This window comes from Diaphorina citri, unplaced genomic scaffold (genome assembly GCF_000475195.1).
Source record: "Diaphorina citri unplaced genomic scaffold, Diaci psyllid genome assembly version 1.1 scaffold83, whole genome shotgun sequence".
Taxonomy (NCBI): domain Eukaryota; kingdom Metazoa; phylum Arthropoda; class Insecta; order Hemiptera; family Psyllidae; genus Diaphorina; species Diaphorina citri.
Window position 1 is genome coordinate 565200 of NW_007377520.1, and position 16729 is coordinate 581928.

The 16729-nt window shown below is 38.0% G+C and overlaps 1 protein-coding gene across 6 annotated transcripts in view; it reads right to left on the reverse strand.

Annotated features, from left to right (window-relative positions):
* The window catches only part of LOC113473335 (calcium-transporting ATPase type 2C member 1-like), a 39365-nt gene extending 28097 nt beyond the window's left edge, over window positions 1-11268 (reverse strand). Inside the window, exons 1-2 of one of the 6 annotated variants that reach the window (XM_026833010.1) lie at window positions 11212-11268; window positions 4159-4875 (exon numbers count right to left, since the gene is read on the reverse strand). In XM_026833010.1, coding sequence (XP_026688811.1) covers window positions 4159-4257 — 99 coding nt within the window. In that variant the 5' untranslated portion in view covers window positions 4258-4875; window positions 11212-11268. Of the gene's footprint in view, window positions 1-4158; window positions 4940-11175 lie in introns of those variants that run through there. The other 5 variants (XM_026833015.1, XM_026833016.1, XM_026833017.1 and 2 more) reach the window with 5 other exon arrangements.
* Between the last annotated feature and the right edge of the window lie 5461 nt (window positions 11269-16729).

Consider the following 16729-nt stretch of genomic DNA (forward strand, 5'->3'; position numbering starts at 1 on the left):
ACACATTAAACTCACACAGGCTGAGTGGGGGGGGCCGGGAAAAGCCAGCTTTCAGCCATTGGTCCGTGTGTGTCTGCAAACAAAATATCTCGAGAACGGTATAGGATCTAGAGACTTGGAATTTGCTGTGAAACCCTTGAATGTGACAAGGATGCAACACGAAACTTTTTGGTTGAGATCAGTGCAACAATTTACGGTATTTTGACGGCTTTTTGTCGGTTTCCGGTATAATTCAATGGGACAAGGAAAGTCGTGTGATGTTCCCACCAGACCTTTTCTTCTTGATTGACACTACAATGTAAGTAGGTAAACACTTAGCATTGAGTGTTTAAGTACGTCAATCGAAATTGAGACGTAGCGTAGGTCGTAGGTATGTAACAAGCGTATAGAAATGGTAAGTATAGGTTTATAGTAGGTAGGTATTTGTAGGTAGGTACCTATCTTATTTGTTGTAGGTACCTTATGTACATATGTTTATAAGAGGGAGGGAGGGAGGTAGGTACTCCTGCTCAAGGACTAGGTAGGTATAACCACTTCTTTGAAAGTGAAAATCAGAAGTGTAACAAAGGTAGGTAGGTAGATTTTTATTTTCAAGAAAATACGTACCTATGTAGGTATGATCACATAGGTGTCGCTTAAGGTAAAAGATTCTGGTCCTATAATAAGTCGGGGTGAAAGGGTTAAGGTAGCACATTATTATCACGTCACGTGAACTCATGGGGAGTCAGAAAAATGTAATTCAAAGGTTTCCCATAATATTGTAGGTAATTGCGTTCAGGACAGCCACACTACTATCACGTCCCGTGAGCTCACATGACGTGATAGTTAAAGTCTTGGTGTTCACGTACCTCCCGGCACACTTGATGACATTTTGTGCAGCTATTAACATATGTAATGTATGTATGTGTTGCAAGATATCAAATTTCTTAGTCGGTTCTGCAGTTTTGCCATTGTTTTGTCCGCAGGAAACAACTTATTAGCATAACATGTATAATATTGTACACATAATAGTTATCACCAGTGGTGCGTCCTCAGGAGAACCTGGACTCTAAGTGCGAGTCCAAAACGGCGACCATAGACCACTGACCCTAGTCTAGACCCTGGACCATCGACGATCACGGAGTAGAGGAGGAGAATTATCGATAGTTCTCCTCCTCTATCACGGAGACCATCAGCCATTGCAGCCTGGAATCTCCTGCTTATTTAGATACGCTTGAAAATAGGCTCAATTTCTTCATTTTCTGCAAGTGTCGGTGCTTATATTTGGAGCTATAATCAAGGCTTCGTTGAGGACGCTTCTATTCATTAGCTTTTCTCTTGGGTCGGGACTAGGCTAGGGTCGATGGTCGGTTCTCCTTTGTGGACGACTACTAAGAGCACCAGCATGGAATTGTATTCTTACCCCAGACAGTCAAACTGTTTATTATTGGTTTTATTGCTTTCCGTTTTGAAAATCTCCGAATTCGCCACTGGAAGTAAATTATTACCATCTTGCCACTAGGCTTAGTAAACAATACCTTCCGACGTTGCCGGAAGGTTACTCTGATATGTTTGTTATTTATGTGGCCCATCTGTTACGGTTCTGCTCCGGAAGGTTCCACGGGACTTGGCTTGGCGCACTGCCGTGCACTCATATACATATTACCTACTTACGATGCATTTTAATCTGTTTGGTAGCGTGAATGACAAACACGTGATTTGATTTAAGGGACACGTGATTTGAGCGAAAATTGGGCATCTTTCTCCTTTTCCTTCTTCATTTCGTCTTTCTTCTCTTCCTCCTTTTAGTCTTCCCTCTCATTCCCCTACTTTTTCCCTACTTCTTCAACATCACCACCTACTTTTCTTTCTTCGCCTCCTCCTAAATTTTAGCTTCTCTTCCTCCTTCTTCCTCCTCTTCTTCTTCTGTTTCATTGATTGTTCCTTGTCTACTCCTTTCTCATCCTTCTTCTCTCCCTTCTCATCTTCTTCCTCCTCCCCCCCTTCTTTTATTATTTTTTTTCTCTTCCTTCTCTCTCTCATCCCTTTCCTTTCAACTCCTTCTCTTCCTCCTTTACAAATTCTTTCTCCTCCCCCTCACCTCTTCTCTTCTTTCTTCTCCTCCTTTTCCCCTCCCTCCCTTCTCCTTTTCCTCTCCTCCTTTCTTTCCCCTCTCTTCCTCTCTTCTCTCTTATCCTTCTTCTCCACCTTTGTTTCCCCTCAATGATAACATTCCGCGTCCACTATCAACCTTATCCTTAATTCCTTATCACAGCATACCCGTCGCGTTGTTTAGAACACCGGTGACTCCGTTGAGAATTAATCGCATCAAGCGTATCCACCAGCGTTTAGTATTTGTTGCATTTTTCACCATTTCGTGTCTGCAAAGCTCCGCTGTCGGTCGTTTCCAAGCGAAATTCCGTCGAAAAAAAAGAATTCTTTCGTGTTTTTTCCATTTTGTGTTTTTTCTAGTTTGTGTTTTTTTCTAGTTTCTTTTTTTCCCTTTTTTGGTCCTGTGACATTTATCTCTTTTTCGTATTTTTCCCCACTTTTGCATTCTTTTTCCTTTGTTGTTTTCGTTAGCTAATTTTTCCTGAGAGTGGTGTTGTGTTTCGTTTTAAATTTTTATTCTATTTTGTTTCTTTTTCTATTCTATTTTATTGATTTTTAATAAAATGTATTCTGTCATTTGGAGTGCGTATTAGTTTTATCTGTCAAAACTGTTGTCAGAATGGGACTTTTTAGTCTTACCGACATTGATAGTAGGTAAAATTAAAAAAAGGTAGGTAGTACCAATTATTAAAACAAATAGGTAGGTAGGTATATAAATATTAAAATCCCTTATCCATTAGCCATTGAAAGCTGTGCGCTATTCAGGCCAGATTTTTTCTTCTTCTTTTTCTTCTTCTTCTTCTTCTTTTATGAAGGACAGTAAAATCAAGGAAAATATTTTCGAGAAAATAACAATAATAACAAAAAGTAATTGCGTTGTCCCCTCTTGTAACTGTCTCCTGTCTTCCTTATCTCAAGAACAACTCAAAAGATAACAAAAAATTTGACTAACAAATACTCGGGAACATTCTGAATACGTCTAGAAAAAAACAAACAATGTTCCAAAACACTTCTAAATCAGAGAAAATTTAACAAGTTTAAACACACATGAGTACTGAGTAGGCACTAGGCACCTACCTACTACCTGGGGAGTAGGTAAGTACCTACCTACATAAATTGGTAATACGCACATTAAAAAACGAAAATCAGAAAGGATAGTTAGGTAGGTGTTAAAAATGATTGGGCAACAAGTTAAAAAGTTCAAAAAAGAAGTTTGGTAGGTAGATCCGTATCATACCTACATAGGTAGGTCCCTCCCACAGTCCCACTTACAGATAAAGTAGGTACCTACTAGCTACCTAACCGTTGTTTTACCCATCTATTGTTGGTAAGTGCCAGTAAGTGGGTAGTCTCTAAAGAATCGTCAGGAATCGAAATGTTTTTTTACGTTTTCATTGAATAAAATTTCTGAATTGACAGGTTGAGATAAGTATGTATAGTTAATTTAAATAAATTACTTAGTTATCTAGATCAAGTTGATTGTTCACAAAAAAAAAAAAAAAAAAAAAAAAAAAAAACAAAACAAAAGCAGTCAACACTTGTCGAGAATAAAACTCGGCGCGAACTGTCGGTCGGTACTCGGTAGTGTAAAAGACCTTGAGCGAAATCTACGTCAATGCTCGCAGAACTAATTTTTTATCACTCTCTAAAGAAACAAATATTTGGCGTCGAACTTTAAACAACGGCGAGGGTGTTATCGGGAGATTTCACTAATTTTTGTAGTTGACAATTTTATACAAACAAAAGGCGAAATTATCGCATAGGGCAATCTCTATCATTCAACCCTGATTTAGACACTTTATGGGTTGATTGGGTTGTAATTTCTAATTCCATGTAGTGTCACGCCACGGCCAGTCAGTTTATGCTGACTAGGCGCCTTTGCTTCGGGCTAGAACCTAGAGGGTCCCAGGAGAGGATATTGAAAACAGGCTAGTTTTGGACGGGGAAGTAGCAGGTTGTTTGAAAGGTAAGACAAATACAATCATTTACAAACAAAGGGCGAAATTATAAAGGCATTTTATTACAAAGGGCGAAATTATCACCTATGGACAATCTCTACTAACTTACCGACTGCTGGACTTTCTTCGAGTAGATGGTGCTGATGGTAGGTTCCTCCGCAGGTTCTACAACATCATTCTTCCGAAACAGCTTTCTCAGCTTCTCCATCTTGACTGAGAATGGTGACTGATGGGCCTCCCAGACGGGCGATGGTGACTAAAGGGCCTCCCAAACGGGCGGTAAGTCGAAAAGGGTCAAAAACGATTTGAGTCTTTTTTAGTTCACTTTTATTTCGCTATTTAATAAAGTACAAATTTTAGGAGAATGGCGACTGAAGGGACTTCCAAACGGGCGGCAACAGTCAAAACCGCTTCGAGTCTTTTTTGGTTCACTTTAATTCGCGATGTAAAAATTTAATAATGTTGGAATTTTTTTTTTAAAATGTTGCTTTTTCCGTTCGATTGACGGGATATTTCAGTGTTTGTTCAAGTTTATGATCACCTGTTGTTAATTTACGTTTTTGTAAAATCACGAGAACTTTACTGTTTTGTTAATGATCTTGTAAAATGTCAATTTTCTGTGTGAGACCATGATTGAAACACATCATTTTGTCCGAATGAACTTTTCACAATTGTGCCTTAATTCGTCAAAAAGTTCGAAAATACTTGAAATTTATTTTTTTTATATTAGTAAAGTTAGATAGGTACTTAAATAAGTTGTGAACAATCAACTTGATCTAGATAACTAAGTAATTTATTTAAATTAACTATACATACTTATCTCAACCTGTCAATTCAGAAATTTTATTCAATGAAAACGTAAAAAACATTTCGATTCCTGACGATTCTTTAGAGACTACCTACTTACCAACAATAGATGGGTAAAACAACGGTTAGGTAGCTAGTAGGTACCTACTTTATCTGTAAGTGGGACTGTGGGAGGGACCTACCTATGTAGGTATGATACGGATCTACCTACCAAACTTCTTTTTTGAACTTTTTAACTTGTTGCCCAATCATTTTTAACACCTACCTAACTATCCTTTCTGATTTTCGTTTTTTAATGTGCGTATTACCAATTTATGTAGGTAGGTACTTACCTACTCCCCAGGTAGTAGGTAGGTGCCTAGTGCCTACTCAGTACTCATGTGTGTTTAAACTTGTTAAATTTTCTCTGATTTAGAAGTGTTTTGGAACATTGTTTGTTTTTTTCTAGACGTATTCAGAATGTTCCCGAGTATTTGTTAGTCAAATTTTTTGTTATCTTTTGAGTTGTTCTTGAGATAAGGAAGACAGGAGACAGTTACAAGAGGGGACAACGCAATTACTTTTTGTTATTATTGTTATTTTCTCGAAAATATTTTCCTTGATTTTACTGTCCTTCATAAAAGAAGAAGAAGAAGAAGAAAAAGAAGAAGAAAAAATCTGGCCTGAATAGCGCACAGCTTTCAATGGCTAATGGATAAGGGATTTTAATATTTATATACCTACCTACCTATTTGTTTTAATAATTGGTACTACCTACCTTTTTTTAATTTTACCTACTATCAATGTCGGTAAGACTAAAAAGTCCCATTCTGACAACAGTTTTGACAGATAAAACTAATACGCACTCCAAATGACAGAATACATTTTATTAAAAATCAATAAAATAGAATAGAAAAAGAAACAAAATAGAATAAAAATTTAAAACGAAACACAACACCACTCTCAGGAAAAATTAGCTAACGAAAACAACAGGAACTGGTAACTATTTCGGTCGGTAATTAACCAACTTACCAAGTACTCGTATGTGGGTAGGTATAGGTACTTACTAAGTACAATTCTTGACTGTTTGTTGATAAATATTATTATTATTTGTTGATATTTTCACTAGTACTATGTGTAACTTAATGAAAACTACTCACAATAAACTCATAAAACAAATGAATAAACGAGTAAAATAATAAAACAAATGAATAACTACTATCATGTGGCTAATTTGGCATGATATATTAACCTTGTAGCATGTAGCATACTGTTTCGAGTGTCACTTAGCACTCTTCCAAGTGTGACTCATATTTTTAGAAGGTGGATTATACAGATTATACAGAAAATACACAATTATAGAGTAGATTATACAGAAAATTTTCTCTAGACTCTCTAGATTAGTCTAGATCCCTACACCCTACATCAGCAGATTCTAGAGTAGATGAACTCGCTGGTGTAGTGGTCAAGAAGTTCGCCTGGTAAACAGGAGAGCGTGGGTTCAATTTCAATCCCAGCCAAGTTTCCTTGAAATTGGACATACCGGTCGACAGTTATGGGATGTCATTCAGAGGCCCTCGTTCAGATAACCAACCAACCAACCAACCAACCACACCATGCAGGTATAATCATACAGAAAAACATGAGCGTCCCGTGGCAGCCAATGTGTTTGCGCTATTACGTCCATACCATACCATACCAAATGGCACTACAGCCCGGGGTGGGCCTTGGCCTCCTCAACTATCCTCCTCCACTCAACCCTTCTTGATGAGCCTGAGGGAGTGAAAGCCATGCTGGAGTACCTTAAGATCATCGGATTATTACATACCCATTGAAAAAAAAAAAAAAAAATAATAATAATAGGTAATGTTGAAAAAATAAAACCAAATAAAATTTAAACTCACTAATAGTAGGTACGTGTACTTAATTTTGTTTATCATTTATCTCACGCGAGGTATGTAGGTACTATCACAGGTTCACTGTTTTAGTCAGCAAGTAAGCTCTTAATACGTGCGTAGGTATCGAGGTATGGCTCTTACGTGCGTAGGTATCTAGGTATGCATACCTAGGTGGTTAAGTAGGTATAAGGTACCTATTACCTATATACATATTATTGTTTCATCTAGATATGCAGCGGCTATGGGAACACTGCCAATGGGCTCGTCGTTAGATGAGATGTTTTATATATTGAGTTGATTGTTTTAAATACATATTTTTTTCTGGTACTTAAGATATCAATCAAATATTTATTTAATGTATATCAATATAGGTTATTGTTTACACAGGTCAAAAAAAATGAAATAAACAAAATATATGGAAATACAAATATACAAAATGGTTTAAAATTGTAAAAGTAAGAGACAAAGAGATACTAATTAAAGAATAATGAAAGAAATAAAGGTATAAACATACTACCTATCCCAATCCGGAACCCACCCAATCTAGGACTGGGTTCCGATTGCATCCGAACTACAGGTCAGGAACTCCTCTAAGGAGTAAAAAGCCTCCCCTTTTAAAAAATTGGTTAATAGGATTTTAAAGGGCTTCAAGTATAATACTGAATAGGTACTGCTGGTAGTGCTGGTACCCCCGGAACCCACCCAATCTAGGACTGGGTTCCGATTGCATCCGAACTACAGGTCAGGAACTCCTCTAAGGAGTAAAAAGCCTCCCCTTTACGTCCAAAGAGGAGAAATTCAAGGGAACTATTAATTGTGTTTTACCATAACCGGAAAGGAAAACACGGAGGGTTTTTCTCGGAAATCTTGGTACTTGGAATTTTCTCCTAGTGGAAAGTACAAAGTTCGACTCCCCGTGTTGTCAACAGCTTATCACTCGCAGCATTATCAAAATGTAAACCGATCTCGAGTTATGATTTTCCGTGGCGAAGCACGGGAAACTTGCTAGTTATTTAGTGTGCTTGCTGCCAGACTACTTAGGTACTGCTAACGCTTCATTCTGTGGTAACACAAGTGTTTATCATGTAGAAGGTCCCGGGTTCGAGTAAAAATTCAGTATTCAGTAGTAAAACTTCATTCATATTTGACATTTCGATTGCAACTAAGTACCTATTTCAACGAATTACTTTCTGGTGTCCTCGTGTTGACCCAGCAACTTAAATGCGATGTATTGTGTCTCTTATCGCTTATCTGATGAGAGACATGCCTACTACGGCAGGGTTGTTTCATTGCAACGATATGTGAAAACGGCGATGAAACACTCATCCTTTTGTTTATGTTCTTGTTCTCTCTGTGCTCAATGTTGTCTTTACTTTCCTTATAGGAAGGAAAGTAATGTAATCGGGTCAAATTTCCGATGGTCAGTTCTTAGTGCCAAAAAACGTTTTGAGATCCCCAGAGCCTAAATCCAAAGTTTCAGCCATTGGTCCTTCTGTCTGTCTGTAAACAAAATATCTCGAGAACGGTAAGAACTAGAGACTTGAAATTTGGCATGCAGCTGTTAAATGTGACAAGGATGCGACACGAAACTTTTGGTTAAGATCGGTACAACGCTTGGCGGCTTTCGACCACTTTTTGGCGGTTTTCAGCTATACTGACTAAACGGTTAGAGATGTTGTAAAAGTTACAACAGAAGAACACCCAAATAAGCATCTTTCAATAGGATAAGGAAAGTCGTGTGATGTTTACACCGTTATCCCATCAGGATAAAATCCGCCCCGGGCGGGAATCGAACCCGCGGCCTAGCGCTTACAAGGCAGACGTGCTACCAACTAAGCTAACTAGGCTGGCTGTAACTTTTTGTGTGGCAGAATTCGTGGTGATGCTAGTACAGAGAGTTTAGTTAGCTAACTGAACTAAACGTACCTACATATGTATGTATACTTAGCTAACTGAACTAAACGTAGATACCTATGTATGTACCTACGCAAATCGGTAATTTCAGACCGGACAAAGCATAGATTTGTCATTTATAATGGGTAGGTAACTAGGTACCTACCTACCTATTGTATTGGGTACTCATACCTACATTTAAATAGGTACCTATATACCTATGGTTACCTAGTTTCTAGTTTTACATCCGTGACTTTATGTCATGGCCGTGATTGTAGGTAGGTAGTTCCTCTGATAGTAGGTACATAGATTTTACATATTTTTTAAATATACCTTTGTACCTACTTTGTGTACCTATCTAGTACCTTTGTACCTACTTTGTGTACCTAGCTAGTACCTTTGTACCTACTTTGAGTACCTATATATTTATCTAGTACCTGTATATGTATACCCTATAGGTACAGTGCAATAGTCCTAAACTAAAATGGGCGCGGCACACAAGGGATCAAGAAGAGACCGCCTTAATAGCCTGTATAGGTACCTATTATACTGGAGAACTAAAGAAGAGGTTAGGTGGAAGAGGAAGCACTTTTTCAACATTTGACAGGTGTCATTCCGATCAAGTAGGAAAGATAATAGTGATATGATATGTAGGTAGGTAGGCACCTGTTTGAAAAATAAAATTTACCTACGTAGGATTTTTTTACTTTTTTTTCATTCCAACAGGCTAGAGTAATCATCAATCTAGAAATCGAAAGTTCCCAATAATTCACTGAAGTTAAGTAACGTTGCACTTGATGGTTAGTACATAAATGGGTGACCATCCAGTCTCAGATTCTAGGGCATGACTTTTCCCCGCTCCTGTTGTTGTTGTTGTTGTAGCGGCTTTAGCTTTCGCCGAATGGCGATAGCAGAATAAAGAAAAGATGTCTTTTTGTATCTGCTATACACCGGGTTGATGCACAAATCATCTCAATATAAATAAGTAATACATATGGCTTACTCTTTACCCATGGAGCAATTTAAAATATTAAATGCTCTGTATCGGACAAAGAGGAGTTCAAGTTTTAGATATCTGCTTGGTTGGTAGCGCGTCTGCCTTGTAAGCGCTAGGCCGCGGGTTCGATCCCGAGGCGGATTTTATCCTCAAGAGATAAGGTTCGTTCTTGGATTTTCTGTTCGATTTCGGGACTACTAAAATTCGGGTATTCAAACCCAGGCTAGAAACACAAACATAAAAGTCCTCACCCAAAGTTTATCTTTCTCCTCCTCTTCCTCGTGTTCTTCTTCTTCTTCCTCTACTTCTTTTTCCTCTCCCTTCCTTCTGGTTCCTCCTCCTCCCCCTCCTTCTTCTCCTCCTCCTTCTTTTTTACCATGTGTAGTTTGCCACTTTGGCCTATACTTTTTAACAAACATACCTTCTGTCTTCTTCTTTGTAATTTGTCAAAGATTCCCTAATAATACGTTTTTATTTCGTTACTTCGTAAGTAGGTAGGTACTCGCGTATACTCTATTTTGTAAACTTCAAATAAAAATTGAGGTGTGATCTGGAAGAAGGACATAACTGCAAAAACACAGTTTCCAGATAATCGCGTTCAAAGCTTCCTTCTGGTTCCTCCTCCTCCCCCTCCTTCTTCTCCTCCTCCTTCTTTTTTACCATGTGTAGTTTGCCACTTTGGCCTATACTTTTTAACAAACATACCTTCTGTCTTCTTCTTTGTAATTTGTCAAAGATTCCCTAATAATACGTTTTTACTTCATTACTTCGTAAGTAGGTAGGTACTCGCGTATACTCTATTTTGTAAACTTCAAATAAAAATTGAGGCGTGATCTGTAAGAAGGGCATAACTGCAAAAACACAGTTTCAAGATAATCGCGTTCAAAGTTTTTTATTTTCAAATGAACACAATATGTTATAGGGTTCACAAAATTGACCGTAACTTGTCGTACAAAAGAGATGGAAAAATGATTCTTTCACAGTCGTGTTTGGAACAAAATTTGCTATCCAAAAATCTAGACTCCCGAAAAAGGGCGTAAGTGACTTTACGCCCTTTTTCCAGATCACGCTTCAATTAGAAACCTCAAGCTCTTCATGTTGTGAGTCTGATATTGTTTTTATTATTATTATTATTATTATTATTATTACCTACCTAGTATACCTACTTATCCATATTTATTTTCTCGATCATTCTGGAAAACAATAATAATGTACTCGAGCGTGTAGGTACCTACTCATTAACCAAACAATATGTGAGGTTGAGGTCAATGTTTTAACTCGACAATTTTGTATTTTAGTTTGTCTTTTGTCTGTCAGTTTGTTAGACTATAGACTCTCGAGCGGTCTGTCCGATTGAAGGAAATTTTTTCGTCCACTGTGCTAACCAGTGCCTGCCTACCTTCTTAAATTTATTTATTTATTTACACGTTAAGCAGCAAGGCCATGTGTGCTACCTTCTTAAATAAATAATAGACAAATAGAAAAAAAAAAAGAAATAGGTACCTAATTATAATAAAAACTTAAATAAAACCTAAACAAAATAATTAAATACCTAAAGGGAATTAAATAAAAGTAGGCGAGTAGGTACCGTTCAAAAAAACTTTAGGGAAAAAAAACTTCACTTGTAAACACACCAAAAAATCTCGGCACGTTGATATTCAGTAATTCAGTTCGTACAGGCACATTGATATTCAGTAATTCAGTTCGTACAGGCACATTGATATTCAGTAATTTAGTTCGTACAGGCACATTGATATTCAGTAATTCAGTTCGTACAGGCACGTTGATATTCAGTAATTCAGTTCGTACAGGCACATTGATATTCAGTAATTCAGTTCGTACAGGCACATTGATATTCAGTAATTCAGTTGGTACAGGCACATTGATATTTAGTAATTCAGTTGGTACAGGCACATTGATATTCAGTTGGTACAGGCACATTGATATTCAGTTGGTACAGGCACATTGATATTCAGTTGGTACAGGCACATTGATATTCAGTTGGTCTAGGTCAGAGCGAGATATCGCTGTACAAAATCTTGTGCCGAGGCTAAAACTCTTGCCACGTTCCTCTTTCAAGTGACATGTGACCGGGCAGCCCTGGTAAGGGTACTTTTTAGTCTGGAGATAGGTCTATCTATTTTTTTTGAAGAGGTTTGACAGAGAGAACTGTAAGAGCCACAAGGTCTTGTCGTTCCGAAATCGAAGAGAGAAAGAAGACGGGATAGGAGAAAGCCAGCCGTTCCGAGAACGAACATTATCCGTTCAGTGTGCCGAGACTCCCGCAATCTCGGCTCACTCTGTGTATTTCTTATGGAGATTTTGGCGATCGAAAATTGATCATATCTAGTGCACACCTAGAGTCTAGGTCCTAGACCATAAAAGGAATATGCCTACCAAATTTCAGCTTTATGCTCAGGTATTCAAAAGCGAAGAGAGAAAGGAGGATAGGATAGGAGAAAGCCAGCCTTTACCAAACATTATCTGTTTAGGATAAAGTCCACCCCCGGTGGGAATCGATCCCGCGACCTAGCGCTAAGGCGGACGCGCTACACACCAAGCCAACTAGACGGGCAAGTAGGCCTTTGGCAAAAACTCCGCCAGGGGCGGACTTAAAAACTTATTCTCTCTTCGATTTCGGAGACCTTCGCTGTTACAGTTCCCTTTATCAAACGTTTTACGAAAATAAATAAAAACTAGGTAGGTACATAGGTACCACCTACCTATCTCCCTATGTTGAATCGGTGTAGACAGGGTCGTATTTACGCCCGGCCCCCCTTAATTAATTTTTCTCCTTTACAGCCCAGACTTCGAAAATTTGGAGCATCCCCGGCCCCTCCGGTATTAAGTGTTATTATGTTAAGGCGGTCTCCTCTTAGAAAAAGAAAAATTCCGTTGGTCCTCATTTTTCCTGCTCTATGACTTTGAAACATCACCCAAGTAAGCGCAACTGATCTATTGTACCTTTGTTTCGATTATATTATATCAGGGTTTCATATCATAGGTAGACCTAGCAGATAGAAAGTGAGTGATAGAGAAATATTCTTGAGAGGTTGTTGTAAAAGAAGACAATTTTTTTCTCTGTGGAATGACCAATAACGTTGCTTCAGTGAACATTTGAGACCAACCACAATGATAGTGCCTATTTGTGCTGCTCGAATCTCCAATAAGACCAGATTAGCAGATTCGTATATCTATAAGCTTAACCCATCGGTTGGGGCTGTTTACCCTTACACCTAAGCCTCAGAGTGTTCTATTGTATGTACACCAATATTAGGCAATATTTGTTTCAGAAATAGCGTTCATATTTTTATCAACAGACCCTAGGGGCCTAAAGTACAAGTTACAGGTATGTTAGGTTAGATAATGTCTAAAATCAACACTGGCTGGACAATTTTTGGAATTCCCTTCCCTTATCAGAGGTTTATGTACACTTGTACAGTGTAGGACACAATAAGTTTCTATCCAAAGACCCAAGATGTTAGTCCCCTCTTAAAATAAATGTTCACAAACCTCTCCTTTTCTTCTCCAAATCTTCTCACTGTATTCCATATTGACGATCTGAATTTTTAATGTCAAAATGTCATTGATTTGTTATCTGACCATCAGTAGGCTGTTAATGTCAAAATTATCAAAATAGGTCCTTTATTTTCAAAACTACCCCCATTTCTTCTTCTTCTTCCTCTTCTCCTTCTTCCTCTTCTCCTTCTTCTTCCTCTTCTTCTTCTTCTCCTTCTTCTTCTTCTTCTTCTTCCTCTTCTCCTTCTTTGCAGGCCGAAGTGTATTGTGCCTGTCGAAAGGCCTAAGAACAAACAAAAACAATTTACCTATTTCAACAGCTTTTAGGCCCAAGTCGAAGATTTGTTTACCAAAGTACCTATATAGCCTACTTTGAGTACTTATGGAGTACTTTCTTTGAGTACCTATCTAGTACCTATGTACCTACTTTGTGTACCTATCTAGTACCAGTGTACCTATTTTGTGCCATACACAAAAACCCCACTCCGAGGCTTAGGTGTAGGGGTAGGGGGCAAACAGCCCTAAAGGATGGGTCAAGCTTCTACGAATCTCTACCTATTTCGTGTACCTTTCTAGTACCTTTGTACCTACTTTGTGTACCTATCTAGTACCTATGTACCTACTTTGTGTGCCTAGCTAGTACCTTTGTACCTACTTTGAGTACCTATCTAGTACCTTTGTACCTACTTTGTGTACCTAGCTAGTACCTTTGTACCTACTTTGAGTACCTATCTAGTACCTTTGTACCTATTTCGTGTACCTTTCTAGTACCTTTGTACCTACTTTGTGTACCTAGCTAGTACCTTTGTACCTACTTTGAGTACCTATCTAGTACCTTTGTACCTACTTTGAGTACCTATCTAGTACCTTTGTACCTACTTTGAGTACCTATATCTTTTTTTACTCAGAAATTTTTGCCCAGGGGCTATTTATTAGTAAGATATTTATAATGTGACATAGGAACTATATATGAGACATCTATATCTAGTACCTTTGTGTCTAGTACCTATATCTAGTACCTTTGTACCTACTTTGTGTACCTTTCTAGTACCAGTGTACCTATTTTGTGCTATACACAAAAAGCTCACTCCGAGACTTAGGTGTACCCTATACAGTACAATAGTCCTAAACTAAAATGGGCGCGGCACACAAGGGTTCAAGAAGAGACCACCTTAATAACCTGTAAGTATACCTATTATATCAGTACAATAGTCCTAAACTAAAATGGGCGCGGCACACAAGGGTTCAAGAAGAGACCACCTTAATAACCTGTAAGTATACCTATTATACTGGAGAACTAAAGAAGAGGTTAGGTGGAAGAGGAAGCACTTTTTCAACATTTGACAGGTGTCATTCCGATCAAGTAGGTAAGATAATAGTGATATGATATGTAGGTAGGTAGGCACCTGTTTGAAAAATAAAATTTACCTACCTACGTAGGATTTTTTTCTTCTTTTTACTTTTTTTCATTACAACAGGCTAGGGCTAGAGTAATCATCAATCTCGAATTCAAATCCAAGTAAGAACAAAATTATTAATTTTACTACAGTAATGTTAGTCAGTCGTACAATAAACAAAAACAATACAACTAGTTCCGCCCACTTCACTGATGTACCTAAAGGTATAAGTTAGGTACTTCTTGACAAAACCAATTGACAGAAAAAGTTAAAATAGAAAGATGTTCTATGTATACAATTTTGGTAGCATATAATAATGGAGCAGTTGCAAATGGGTAAAAATTATAAATAAATGGTCGATTCCTGTGTAAAAAGTTGGGAAAAATCCCAATCTGAGGGCAAAACTCCGAAAAAATAAATGTAAAAGGTCGAAAATTCAATTTTCATTTTCCGTTCTAATGAAAGAGTTCAAAGATGTGTGACGTCAGACTTTACGCAGTTGTTTTTTTCGCCCGCTAGGTAGCGCCAGTATGCAAGCACGCTTGCGGAGGAGAGCAGAAAGAAATGCGCAGAAACGTATGCGCACAAACACATTAATGTGTTGCCTGCGAAGGAGCTTTGCTCGGGACATGTGACGTCATCCCTTACGGGAGCGTATGCCGTGACGTCAAACTTCACGATTTACCGGTATTTTTTAAAACGATTTATCTTGGGAAAAGTCGTAAGAAAAGAAAAATTCCGTTGGTCCTCATTTTTCCTGCTCTATGACTTTGAAACATCACCCAAGTAAGCGCAACTGTTCTATTGTACCTTTGTTTCGATTATATTACATCAGGGTTTCATATCATAGGTAGACCTAGCAGATAGAAAGTGAGTGATAAAGAAATATTCTTGAGAGGTTGTTGTAAAAAAAGACAATTTTGTTCTCTGTGGAATGACCAATAACGTTGCTTCAGTGAACCTTTGAGAACAACCACAATGATAGTGCCTATTTGTGCTGCTCGAATCTCAAATAGGATCAGATTCGTATAAGCTCAATCCATTTTTTGGGCTGTTTGCCCCCACATCTAAGCCTCAGAGTGTTCTATTGTAGGTACACCAATATTAGGCAATATTTGTTTCAGAAATAGCGTTCATATTTTTATCAACAGACCCTAGGGTCCTAAAGTTCAGGTTACAGGTATGTTAGGTTAGATAATGTCTAAAATCAACACTGGCTGGACAATTTTTGGTATTCCCTTCCCTTATCAGAGGTTTATGTACACTTGTACAGTGTAGGACACAATAAGTTTCTATCCAAAGACTATGTTAGTCCCCTCTTAAAATAAATGTTCACAAAAAAAGTTTGTCCCTTTAATACAAAGTATGTATAGCCTTGGAGGGTGGCGCGTCTGCCTTGTCAGCGCTAGGTCGAGGGTTCGATTCCCGCCCGAGCTGAACTTTATCCTAAAATTAAATGAAATAAAATAAAAACAATTGCTTTGAATTCATATAAAATAAATAGAATCATCTCCATGCATTTTATTTAAGTTCATAAATATCTTTTACACATCAGTTGCATTCAGCTTAAACCAAGTGGCTTCTCAACTTGGTTTAACAATGAATCACACTATCTTTATGGTCGAATTTAGACCTATTTTTCTTTAGGGAAATTTTCAGAAACGGAACCGATTCCCATGGCGCGCCATCTTGGATTTCCTATGGTTTAGTACAGGCGCCATTTCAGTTCTCAAAAATCTGCTGTGAACATCACACGACTTTCCTCATCCTATTGAATGATGTTTATTTTGGGTGTTCTTGTTCTTATAGCCAGAATTTTACAATACCGTTTAGTCGGTATAGCTGAAAACCGCCAAAAAAGGTCGAAACCCGCCAAAAGACAATTTTTAATGTGAAGAGCTTGTGGACCTATTCAGTGCCCAGACGAAAATATATATAGATATCCATGAATTGGACTAGGTAGTTAGACTGGTCAACAGTTATCTTGAGGTCCAGTCAGCTGTAGAATTTGGAAAAAACAAAGGTCCTTACGGAGACCCCCAAAGCTTCAAATAGCACGATTTCGCCTGAATCGGTCAAATGACAAACCTATTCCACAATCATATTTTTTTAATCTTGTTTTCACTGTGGTGTGACATTTTCTATTTCGACTATTCACGTCAAGATTGTAGTCAAAAATATGCACCACAC